This window comes from Tripterygium wilfordii, chromosome 10 (assembly GCF_013401445.1).
Source record: "Tripterygium wilfordii isolate XIE 37 chromosome 10, ASM1340144v1, whole genome shotgun sequence".
In the NCBI taxonomy this organism is placed as follows: Eukaryota; Viridiplantae; Streptophyta; class Magnoliopsida; order Celastrales; family Celastraceae; genus Tripterygium; species Tripterygium wilfordii.
The window spans coordinates 4,550,170-4,562,287 of record NC_052241.1 but is presented as its reverse complement, the minus strand read 5'-3'; the positions used below and the strand labels follow the sequence as shown (position 1 = coordinate 4,562,287).

The 12,118-nt window shown below is 36.3% G+C and overlaps 1 protein-coding gene across 2 annotated transcripts; it reads right to left on the bottom strand.

The window, feature by feature from the left end:
• Window positions 1–4,619: 4,619 nt before the first annotated feature.
• LOC120006918 (biotin carboxyl carrier protein of acetyl-CoA carboxylase 1, chloroplastic-like) lies at window positions 4,620–10,587 on the bottom strand. 2 transcript variants are annotated; one of them, XM_038857041.1, is made up of 7 exons: window positions 10,256–10,587; window positions 8,175–8,219; window positions 7,915–8,081; window positions 7,516–7,840; window positions 7,303–7,374; window positions 5,149–5,214; window positions 4,620–5,045 (listed from the first exon to the last, which is right to left on the bottom strand). In XM_038857041.1, the coding sequence occupies exons 1-7, from the start codon at window positions 10,430–10,432 to the stop codon at window positions 5,022–5,024; spliced, it is 876 nt and encodes a 291-aa protein (XP_038712969.1). In that variant the 5' UTR covers window positions 10,433–10,587; the 3' UTR covers window positions 4,620–5,021. The 2 variants fall into 2 exon arrangements, with proteins under 2 accessions (XP_038712969.1, XP_038712968.1); XM_038857040.1 differs by having other exon boundaries at window positions 7,915–8,219; window positions 10,256–10,586.
• Between the last annotated feature and the right edge of the window lie 1,531 nt (window positions 10,588–12,118).

Below are 12,118 nucleotides of genomic sequence, written 5' to 3'. Positions count from 1 at the left end.
TGCCTCTTGGTCCAGTGGGTTCAGTGGTTGCATAGGCAGTTGGATTGTTCATAGGATTAGTATTTCCATATGCAACAGGCCTGAAATTCTGACCATTACCAGATGGAAATCTCATTAGAGGAGGAGTGTACTTGCTGTAACCACCATCTGCCTGATAGTTTGTTCCTTTCTGTGATGGGAATTGCCCCCCGTAGTCATATCTTCCAACTTCTGCTCCAGCTTTCGTTCAACCTGCTTCATGGCATCTTCAATTGTTTCGTTAGTACGTACCTCCATATTTTTGATGGTTTTAACCAAATGTTCAAACAAAATGGCGGCTTCATCAGATAAGCCAGTTGGTCGTTCAATGAGCTTTTGCTTTTCTTCAGTGCTACCATCATTGGTAGCATCTTCCATTTCTACCAATGAGTTTTCCTCCTACGGATTTTCCCCAGCGATTGGTTCTTTTCCTTACAAGCGAGTGCGCGGTGCCATCGTAGTTTTTAGCTTTTTCTTTTCTGGTTGCACCAGGTGTGCCAAAAAAGGCTGTTGTCACCAAAAAGTGGCCCAAGGTGGTGATGATTTGTAGGTGTGCCAAGGTTTATAGTTTCTTACACTAATTTGAATGAAATGCACCGAATGTAAATAAGACTTCTATCTAGACGATTGAATGAACTATCTTGGGACCTCAATAGTTCTAGGTTCCCCAAGTCCACTGAAGTGCGCTTTGTTAAGATTGGAATGAAAAAAAATAAATAGACACCAAGAATAATTTACACAACAATGGTTGGCACTGAAACTTGACAAGGAATAAATAAAGGAGAATTTGGAATGAACAACATGATATTTGCTTGAAATTGACAAGGATTTGAAAAGTAATTGGAATGCTAGAATGCTAGGAAGCTTGAAAGTGTCTTTGGGCTTGAGTTTTTGTCTGTCTGTCTGTTTGACTGTTTGTGTGTGTTCTCTGTCTATCTACCAGCTTTTATACTTTCTGTCTTGTACGAAATTCTTCCTCCATAAACCTTGATCTTACTATAGTTATTTCCTTATTTGTGCCATTTCTGTCAGTTAGAAGTCATTACCACCTTTTCATATCCGTTTTTCCCTTATTTCTCTCATAGGCTGCCACCTGGACCACCTTGTTGTAACTGCCACAACCTCTTCCACTTTACACGGACCACTCTCAGCATATTTCTTCTTGGGGCTTTATACTTATCAACTGGGCTTCATCTCCTTCTCAATATAATGGGCTCATTGGCTGTGATTGATTCAAAACATGATGGACTGTGTGGGTTGCACCTTGGGCCTTGTACATGGATTAGGCCTAGCCCATAATATTTTTAGTGCCAATAGCACGGTTGTCGAAATCACCAGAAAATCCCCGACTTGGATCTTGTTGAATTTTTGTTTTCGGGCGACACTGAGAGCATATTCCGACTTGTCTCACTACCTTGAGCTCGATTCCAATGAGTTTAGCTTGCCACAGACAATTTGGACGCTGCTATAAAAACAAGGTGAAAGAAGTCAAGTTCATTGAGAAAAAAATGTAATAGGTGGTCAAGATAATGTAATAAGAGTATGAAACAATATAATAAGAGGCCGAAATAATGTTAATATTCATGTTTTTATTATTTTAGATAGTGTAATAAAGTACAACCAGACGAAAAATATCGACAATGAGTATTGTTAGAAAGTGTTTTATATGCTGATTCCGAATATATAATTTTTTTCGAAATCTAACATGTATTTTGAGAGATAAAATATTTTGAAGTTTCGGTTAAGAAAAGAAAAAGTACTTATGGATACTTTGGGATGTTTGGTTGTGTACAATAAGTACCACTGTTAAAATCTTGAACTCGGGCTTGTGGAGAAACAAGAAGACATGCTACCATTAGACCAACCAACAATTTTTAAACAAAATACAGACTAATATGTAGTATATTGGGAATTTTTTAAAATCCATGGAGCGCCTGCACCCTCGGATCCCTGTAGCTCCTCCGTCCCTGATTAAACCTACCTAATTGAGAAAGTTTCGTAATTAAAAATTATGTTGTAGCAAATTAACAGCTATAGAGATCATAGGATAAATAAACTAGGGGAAATTAGATAGAATGATGAAATACAATATTTGTACTCCAATAAGGACAAACCGGGAAAATGTTTAGAGAAGAAGACAAATGATAATAAGTGACTTAAATGCCCCTACATATACATACATTCTCCTGTCTTATTCTTCTTCTTCCTTCCGCTTTTTTCTTTTCTGCAACAAATACTCTTCTGCTTTCTTCTTTCTTCTTTCTTCTTTCTTCTTTCTTCTTCCTTGATCGGTGCCTCCTATCTTCTTCATTCATTGTTTCTTCTCTCTTTTTTCCTTTGCTAGCGACATAGATCGGTGTTTATTCTTCTTCTTTCTTGCGACTAAAATTGAGGTTTTTTCTTCTTCCTTCGCTTGGGACAAAGACAGATCTACAAAGTAGAGCTTTTAATCTAGAGAAAGAAATAGAGAACGAAAATGAAAAAAGCCGTCATTCGATTGTCATCACCAAATCTGATATTTTATATGTTTTGGAGCTGCTAATATTATATTTGTTTTGCATATGCTGCAATTACATATGATAATGCGCATTTTTTTCTTTTGATTTTGGTTATGATGGATCTGTTTATATATTATCAATTTTGGATATGTTGAAATTTTATATGTTTCTCCGAAATATTATCTATTTCATCTGTCATAAATTTTCAAATGAAATCTGTCTAAAAAACATAACAAAATTAAATCAAATCAGCTTCATCTGCCTAAAAATTTACGGATAACATATATATTCAACAATTCAGAATTTCATTATCTATCATAATATGTTCATGAATACAATCAAAAAATCTTTAAAAAAATGACAAAAAATAAGATGATAGCATTACATGTCTTTTTATCGTGGTTTCCTGAATTCTCACATCTAATACACATAATTTTCCTTCTCCCTTATAAAAATAAGATATCTACTATAAACATATATTATATATTAGAAACAAATAACATATCAACAGGTGCAGGTCGAAACAGATAACAAATTATCAGATTCGTGGGAATGGTGGACCACCATGGTCCGGCCGCCGATCAAGGTCTCCAACCCTCCAAAACGAAGCGCCGAAGCACCACGACCAATCCCCAACCATCATTTGCTGCCATCAATTGTTGATTCCATTGGATTTTGACTTTGAAGTCACGACCAACCGTGAAGAGAAGTGTCTGATCCGGCCACCGGAGACTTTGCTGCCACAAGCAACCACCATGGGAATGTAACCCATACCTAGACGCACCATCCCTACCTATTGGTGGGTCGGAATAGTCACTGCAAAAGGAAGAATCAATTTGGGTGTCAAATGGAGAAGATGAGGGTATTTTTGCCAACAAAATAAATATTAATAACTTTTTGTCCTTTGTGGAATATTTTTAAACTTAATGGATCTTATGAAACAAAACTTATTGGAATGTCTTTTTTGGAACAAAACTTTTAGTGAAGGAACTTATCATTAATTTTCCCAATACACTATTGCAAACAAAAGATAAATAGAAAAACAAACAAACAAACTATCAACAAAAAAATATAACTTATATCAAGGTGAGGTGATTTAATTGATAATTGATTGAGTTAAGCATATATATATATATATATATGTATGTCTAGGGTTCATAAACTACAAGGGTTCCGCAAATTACATGTTGGACGTGAACACAAGTGCTTTATATTGATCTACAATCGTCTTTCTCGTCCTCCCACATCACATCAACTCCTCTCTACAAACCTAACTGCAGTTAACTACCGTCAGCGATGAACGGCATGGATTATCGGATGGTATGGCAGAGAGATTTGGGTTCTTTTGACTGAGCACAGTCGGCAAAGGCCTTCGTCTTGCTTCCATTACTTATATGCACGAAGAGTCAACAAACCAACCAAAGCTAAACATGTATCAGTTCCTTGGAAATTTTTCCTTCTTTTCGGGAGTACTACAGTGATTGATTTATGGGTTTCTTTCGAATTGTGTCAATTTATTTGGTCTGATTAGTTTAATCTATTTTTTCTTCAAATTTGGGCCATTAGTTGCTGAATTTTGGTGAAGATAAGGATGGAGCTTGAATAAGTGATTTTCTAGTCAATGTTCTTTTGACCTCTGTGTAGTAAGGTCTTGAATTGGGTCTAATTCATATTATTGGTTTTGTTTGATTCGCCTTTAATTTAAGGTTCTTGAGTTCAATTTGGGGATAACTCATGTATTTTTATGTAATTTCAGGAATTAAAAATCTAAAACTTCAGTAGTTTAGAGACATGTTATCATTCAAATTAAGAATAGTTTATAACATTAAATTTCTCGGATGTCTCATAGATACGAAGCATTCATTTTCCGACCTCAATCTCATTTGAAGGATACTTGGGGAAAACAACAGAAGTTTAGGGATGAAAATAAAATCACGAAAAGTACATTTTTGCCCAATAAGAAAACGGGGAGTTAATTAATGTATAAATATTGCTTCATTCTTTGCTTCACCGAGAAGTTACTTTAGAAACACCCCCTATACTCCAGTGCTAATGGAGACGATGTAAGAACACTATGGCTAGTGATGTAATAAAGCACAAGAATGAAACAAATAAACCACACTTCATATCTTTTAATCAGTGTCTCAAATTAAACTAAAATGTCCCTTCACAACACCTAAATTAGAACCCCCAACACAAAGATTAAAGAATTAAAGATACAGTGTTTATTACATATGATGGAAAATTCCAGTGTAAGCCAAAAAAATCTCGGATTAAGCAATGGAGGTTCTGAAAAAGAAGGCAAAAGGTAATGCAAAAAAACTCTCTCAATAATTAGTCATTAACATCTCTACCAACTCACTCTGAACAAAACATTCTTCCAGCAAACACTTCATATCACAATGCTACAGCCTACAAGAACTGCTCCTGCTCCCCCTCCCAAATCTTGATCTTTACTCGGTCTCATTACAGAACCCCTTTACTTGACTACTTTGTAGTCGAGCTCTAGGGTTCGATCACAAAAAGAGGCTGCAAAGCAAATGATTTTGTGGATGTGAGAAAACAGGGAAAATCTTAACATGGAAATTAGTATTAGTCTCATTCATCAGCAAAGGTAACCTAGAAAGCTCACCAAGTCAACACTGACTGCCTTCCCATCTTCAACAAGGATCTCAGTTATGGTTCCAGATCGATCGGCCTGAAAAAAAAAAAGCATCAGACAAAATTAGGTGAGAACGCATCAGGAGCTAATTGTTCCAGTATGTTATAACATGCTCAAACACGAGTTACACAACAACCCTGGAAATGGCCAATGAAGATATGCATGCATTCTTAAAATCAAAAGAAACAATGACATCAACACAACCTTCCGAGAAGTTAGCAATAATCATGTTTCTTGATTCAGAGTACTAATCCTTATATACAACCACCAAAATTCTTAAAATTGGATGCACTTTCTTGAAATCAAAAGGAACAATAATACAAACGCAAGCGTTCGAGAAATTAGTGCTAATCATTTATCAGCATTGGCCATATTACAAGCTCGAGCTGTAGCTACTCATTTTGGATTTCAAGAGTTGGACACTTCAAAGCCATTTTGTGGACCCAAAGTCCATTGATTTACTAGGCAAGAAAAAAGCCACAATCATAACGTTTAGTTTCTTATTGAATAATGCCTTGTCATATGGAATGATGGAAATTAGAACCTGTAGTCTAAGCAAACTCATTCAATAAAACTTGGCACAAAGGTGGGAAGAAACTGACTACAGTTGTTAAAAGGCATTTAAGACCAAAGACACAGGAACATGGAGCAACTTATGGAATCATGATGGTCCTAGTCTCTGCAGTAGACCAATCCAGTGCTGAGAGACACTCCTGTTGTAAAAACATGCGTAAGAAAGGCCAAAGAGACTAGAACATGAAGGAGAAACTTATGGAACCACAATAGTCCTAGTCGCTGGGTAAGGAAAATTTTAGTGCCACAAGTAATAGAAGAGTATCTTTTAGTACTGGTTAGTCTACAGCAGACGTACTACATGGCTTTCAATAATAACAAGATCATTTCAATTGGCTTATGACACTGGGTTAAAAACAAGAACTTTGAGACACTACCTTAAAACAGCTACAATAAGAAAGATACTCTTTAATCCAAGAATTATTTTTGATAACATCAATTCCTCCTTGATATGAAAAGACATTGTCCCTAATACCACCCATCTTAATTCTTCTTTCCCTCAACTATTTGACACTTATCCATCAGGTACAACTATCAGATCATTTCAATTGGCTTATGATACTGGGTTCAAAACAAGAACTTTGTGACATAAGCCGCAACTTAAGTAGCGACAACTCTTTACAAAGATTGGGTGCGGAAAGATGACATCTTTAATCCAAACAGTTATTTCCCTAATATCCTTCACTCTTTAATCTCCAAAGCCATTCGCCCTAATATCCCCTCACAAAATTCTTTATTTTCTAAACTATTCAACACTTATCCATCAGTAACTAACATTTAATGCTTTCTGCGGTCACTTTTTCTCACAGAATAATTTTGTTGCATGTAATATAACTAGTGAATCATCCCCAAGTGAACAATGCACAGTACCCTATGCAAATATGATACTACAGTGTGATCACCTCAAAGTGCACCCAGGGCGCAATGGCCTCCAATCGCCTTGAGGCACAAGGCGCACTTAACCCATGTGCGCCTAACCAAAGCAAGGCACAAAAAAAAGAAAATAACTAATAATAATGGAAGAGAAAAATAAATGTGGTATATGTTTGGTTAGTGATCACAAGTCTTATTTCTCTATTATCTTATGTGTATTTTTTTCCTTAATTTGTATGTATTTATCTGAAGTATTTTCTTTTATTCTTTAATTAAAACATATGGACCAGGTTCAATTTACTTAAATCTTGCAAAGCCAAAAGAAGTTTTATTAAATAAGACCCAGAAAAACAAATCCATATTGCAGACTTAGAGAGGCGGCCACCTTAGGACCTTGAGAATTGAGACCCTTGCGCCTCAGGTCAGGGGCGCGCCTAGATAGTGCCTAGTGTAAGAGCAGAGCCAGAGTACAGCTCAAGGAGCTACACTTCCCTGCGCCTAACACTGCTTCATAGTTTTGACCCCAAATTAGCTTCCTCAACTGGTGAGGAGAGCAGAAGCTAACAAGCAGTAAAGAGATGAAAAGGTTCATGAAATACCAAAAGAAAGCTGAAAATCGTAAGATGATGAACTAGAATTATGAAAGCATTTTACACTCAGAAGAAAAGTAAAACTTACTTCTATTTCATTCATCAATTTCATGGCCTCAATGATGCATAGAGTCTGTCCCTTCTGTACTTTGTCTCCAACCTAAGCAATGAAGTCAGGTAAGCCAACAAGAAAGAGGACGAGCAGCGGCAAAGTATTTATTTATATTGTAGGTTAGAACTTAGAAGGGAGGGGCAAAGTTTCCATACAATACAAGCAACAAACTAAATAGAGATCATTCACCTTCACAAATGGTGGTTCACCGGGTGCTGCACTTCTATAAAATGTGCCTGCCATAGGGCATTTGAGTGGTGGGGTTGATGACTTGGATGATTTGGCTGCAGGTGGAGGTGGAGGTGATGTGGCTGGGGCAGAGGATGATGGGATGGAAGGTGCAGGCACAGCTGGAGGAGGGGTTGCCGGCATTGCCATTGAAGGAGGAAAAGAATGCATCATAGCAACTGGAGCAGGTGATGGTGGTTGAGGCAATGCCTCCTTTTTCCGAATTACTACTTCGCAATCAAGTTGTTTCAACTGCAACTCCACGATATCTCTCGAATCAACGAGTCTGCAATGAAAGTAAAACAATTATCTAAAAGATTCTCCAGGAACAATAAAGAAATCAAGACTGAGATCACTCACTTTACAAGCCTAGTAACTTGAGCAATAAACTCAGAAATTGATTCCTCCGTAGCCAAGACTGGAGCAGACGACTCATCTGATGGCTTCGAATCCTTTGATTCAACTGCTGATGTGTCTGATTTAGATTGAGGTGTAGTCGAATCATTTGATGGCCCACCAATAGCAACCTTCGAGAGAAGAAATGACCCAAAAGGCATTTGCAAGAAGGAAAGAAAGTTCGAAAACAGATCTTCTAATGAAAACCGTTGAAAGAAGCTTACCTCGTTCAATTGGGCCTTCACCACCGTAGAACTCTTCCAACCAGGCTGCAAACCCCACAGTGTGGACAACAAGTTCACACTTTAAAACTACATATAAGGTACCATTAATTAAAGAAAATAAAATGTTTAATTTGTTTCCAAATTTATTAATTGCATAAGTGGCTTCCAAGGGAAGTCAGAAGTCCAGATATTATAAAGAGAGTAGCAAGCTTAAATTAATCTCGCGAAAACACAACAGATTAGACTTTCCCCATATTCACATTTTAGCAACATCAAACAAAGTTTGCACATTTTTGCAATATCATATCAATTCAGGCCACAAAACCGATCGCAAATGCTCAATTTAACTCAAAATTTTCCGTAGTTTCACAACCAAAGCATAGTTGTATCCCAGCATTACTCATTTTATTGTGGACCAGAAATTTCGCAAAGGGAATATAGAACGCAGGAGAATATTGATTCCTGTTTAAAGCCTATAACATTAGGAAATTTTGGTGACAGTGCCATTTATGGTATCCATCATATCCTTGAGAAAGGAAGACACTAACTTTCTCTATTAACATTGTATCAGAAAATAACAAGATAAACATCTCATTTACTCCACCCATGATAAGAATTTGTATTTAGTTGCGTTCTCGGCCATATAAAAAGAATTCAACTTTCTACAAAGGACCCCAACAATTAAGTTTTGTAATGCGATCTCTTTGTTATCTCGTTATAAGGAAAAAAAAAATAACTAAAAATATCAAACCTAACATTGTCAGAATGTAAAAGGCCCAAAATTCTCAAAATGCAATTCTTTCCTCTTTAGCAACCCAAATGAGCATAGAGGTATAGGTGCAGTGATTCAGACCATCAAGAATCCTTTCCTCTGGAACCACAGTTAGAATGGGATTCCCTTTGAGAAGAATTGCTCATTGGAGATTACAATAAATGAGAAGCACCAGCAGAACCAAAAGCGCCCCTTGTTTCAAAGAGAGGAGGACGGATTAGTCACATTTTATTTGATGGTCAGAGGGGAATTGAAAACTAAGCAATGGTAATTCTAAAGATTCCAGAGTGGTATCTCCGTTATGGGTTCTCTTGTAGCTGGACCCTCTGGAACCACAAGAATCCTCAGTTAGAATGGGATTCCAACACAACACCTTTTCTTTTGAGAAGAATTGCTCATTGGAGATTACAATAGATGACAAGCACCAGCAAAACCAAAAGCGCCCCTTGTTTCAAAGAGAGGAGGACGGTTTAGTCACATTTTATTTGATGGTCAGAGGGGAATTGAAAGCTAAGCAATGGTAATTCTAAAGATTCCTCAGAGGAAAAACAGAAAAATAGAGATGTCTCCTAAGTTACCTGTATTATGTGGAAGTATCAATGTAATTTCATAGTCATTCGGTCGGCAGGAATATAACAGCAAGATCACACCATTCCATGATGTGACACCACGCTAGCATTACAATGCAAATGTGGACACTCGATTCAGAAGAGGTATCTCGACTCTTAAATGTAACCGTTTAACAAATGCAGTTACCCATCAACAAAACAATGTATTAAGTAACAACTCTGATTTGGAAGCCCATCAAAGTTACATAATAATCTATTGCATCAAAAACAAACAGCGGAAACAGTAATCATATTAATGTAATCACTCTATTAGGGATTCAATGCTGCAAATTCAATCAAACGCAATCCAAGACTCTGACTGAACGAGGTAGGGTGGAGGAGAACCACCTGAAGAATACAACAAAACTGAAAAAAAAAAAATTGTAGTAAACATTTTCATTTTTCGTTTTAACCTTCTAATAACAGATTATACATAACATACAATATTAGCCTCCACTAAAACCAATTATCCAACTTCATCGACAGAACAAAAGGGCCACAAATACGTGTGGTTCAATAACTAAATCTCTTATTACAAAGATTGCCTACAGCTCAATAAGTGCGAAGCTTGAGAAGGCCTCAAATTCTTATAAAAAACCAAACAGAACCCTAGCAAGCTTGAGATTTATATCCACACAGAAATCAATAAAGCTCAATTTTTTGAATGAGATCAATTCAAGTGGGTTCTGGGTTTCTGTTACCTTGGTGAAAAATCTGAGCTTGGGTTTGGGAGAAACCCGGAAGGAGACTCTTGAGAGAGAGGAAGAGCGAACGTTGTTGTTGCTGGTGTTGCATAACAAATGAGGGAAACTAGAGGTGGTCTTAGTCACAGCGGACGCCGTAGCAGCTGCAGCCGTGGAGAATGACGAAGAAGCCATTGGTTTGTTCGCGTTACAGTGAAAGAGTTGATCAATCTGAGCTGGGTTTTATAGAGGAAGACAGATTGAAGAGTCCGTCAGTGAAACCAAAGCGGAAGCAATGGCTCTGGCCGATGAAACCAAAGCTAGCTTACACAACTGTAAACACGCTCACCTCCATCCGCACGTGTCAAGTTTAGACAGGGAGGATCAGACGATTAGTACAGAAATGCCCCAGTCCGTAAACAGTAGCCCAAGTTTGTTAAACTTTGGCCCAAAAGGCAATTTGCAAACCCAAGAACAACAGGCCCAACTGTTACAATTAATCCAGGCCCAACTTGTACATTTTGTACTTTAGGTGTCGTGAACCTCAAATAGGGCTTTTAATACCATATTATTAAAGATTAATTAGCAATGGTACCCTCAAATAAAATTGTTATTTCAATAGATCTACTCTAAATTTTTTCAACCCATAAGATGTATTGTGGATAAGATTTATTTTTATTTAAAGTATATTTTTATTGATCCTACTACCCTCAACCCTTATTTTACTTCTAAAACAATCAAATATCTTTTTCCACGTCACTGTGATTGGACAGTCATAATTCACTCGTTTAAGTTTTGATTGAAACGATTTTTATGGCATTCGAAAGAAGGCTCGAAGTCTCATAGTCTCATATTATTGTGTTTTTGACATCAGTGTGTTCGGATAATCATAACTCACTTGTTTGAGCTCCGATTGAGATGATCTTTGTGGCGTTCAAAAGAATACTCTAAGACCCACAGAATAGTGTCTAATATATATTTGGATATTCAAATATTTTAGAGGTAAAATCAAGGCTTAATGTTTGTATATTGGAGTTGTGTTTTTAACGTCAGTGTGTTCGGACATGCATAACTCACTTGTTTGAGCTCCGATTGAAATGATTTTTAAGGCATTCAAAACAAGATTCTAAGCCCCAAAGAATTATGTCTAAGAAATATTTAAAGATTCAAATGTTTTAGATGTAAAATCAAGGCTCAAAGTTTGTGTATCGGACTATGAATCATATCTACACTAAATTTATATGTATTAGCTGTTGTGGTTTGCTATGGTTAGTACATATTAAAATTTATGTACACTAAATTTATCTGCATTAATCTATATGCATTATATGTTCTTTGTTTTGTTGTGGTTAGTATATATATATTGAAATTTATATACACTAAATTAACATTACAAATAAATTACATACATTTCTGATAAATTATATACTTTGTAGATAAATAGTTTTCATGCAGTTCATCTCAGACTATATCGATTATGGATATTATGTGAAAGAGTTTTTCATGCTAATTTAGAATATTTAATTTTATTTTCAAATTTCGTCATATATTTTGAGATAAATCATTTTGAAATTTCATTTAAGAAAAACGAAAAAATTAACAATTGATGATGTTATGCGCCATTGGAAAAAATGTGAGAGAGGCATCAATGTATAATATTATATAATTTTTTTAAAAATGAAAAAGCAACATATATGTAACTTGACAGTCTTTTGCATTTCTCTTTTTGGCTTTTCGTCTTTATTGACTTGACCGTCAAAACTTCTTTGATCGACATCCCATTGGTGCAAAGGTCTCTTCGATTGTCCTTTAATTGCGTGTTTTGTAGGTTGCTGACGGTCTACCTTGACTTTTTTTTATTGTAGTTGGAGCACTTACGCC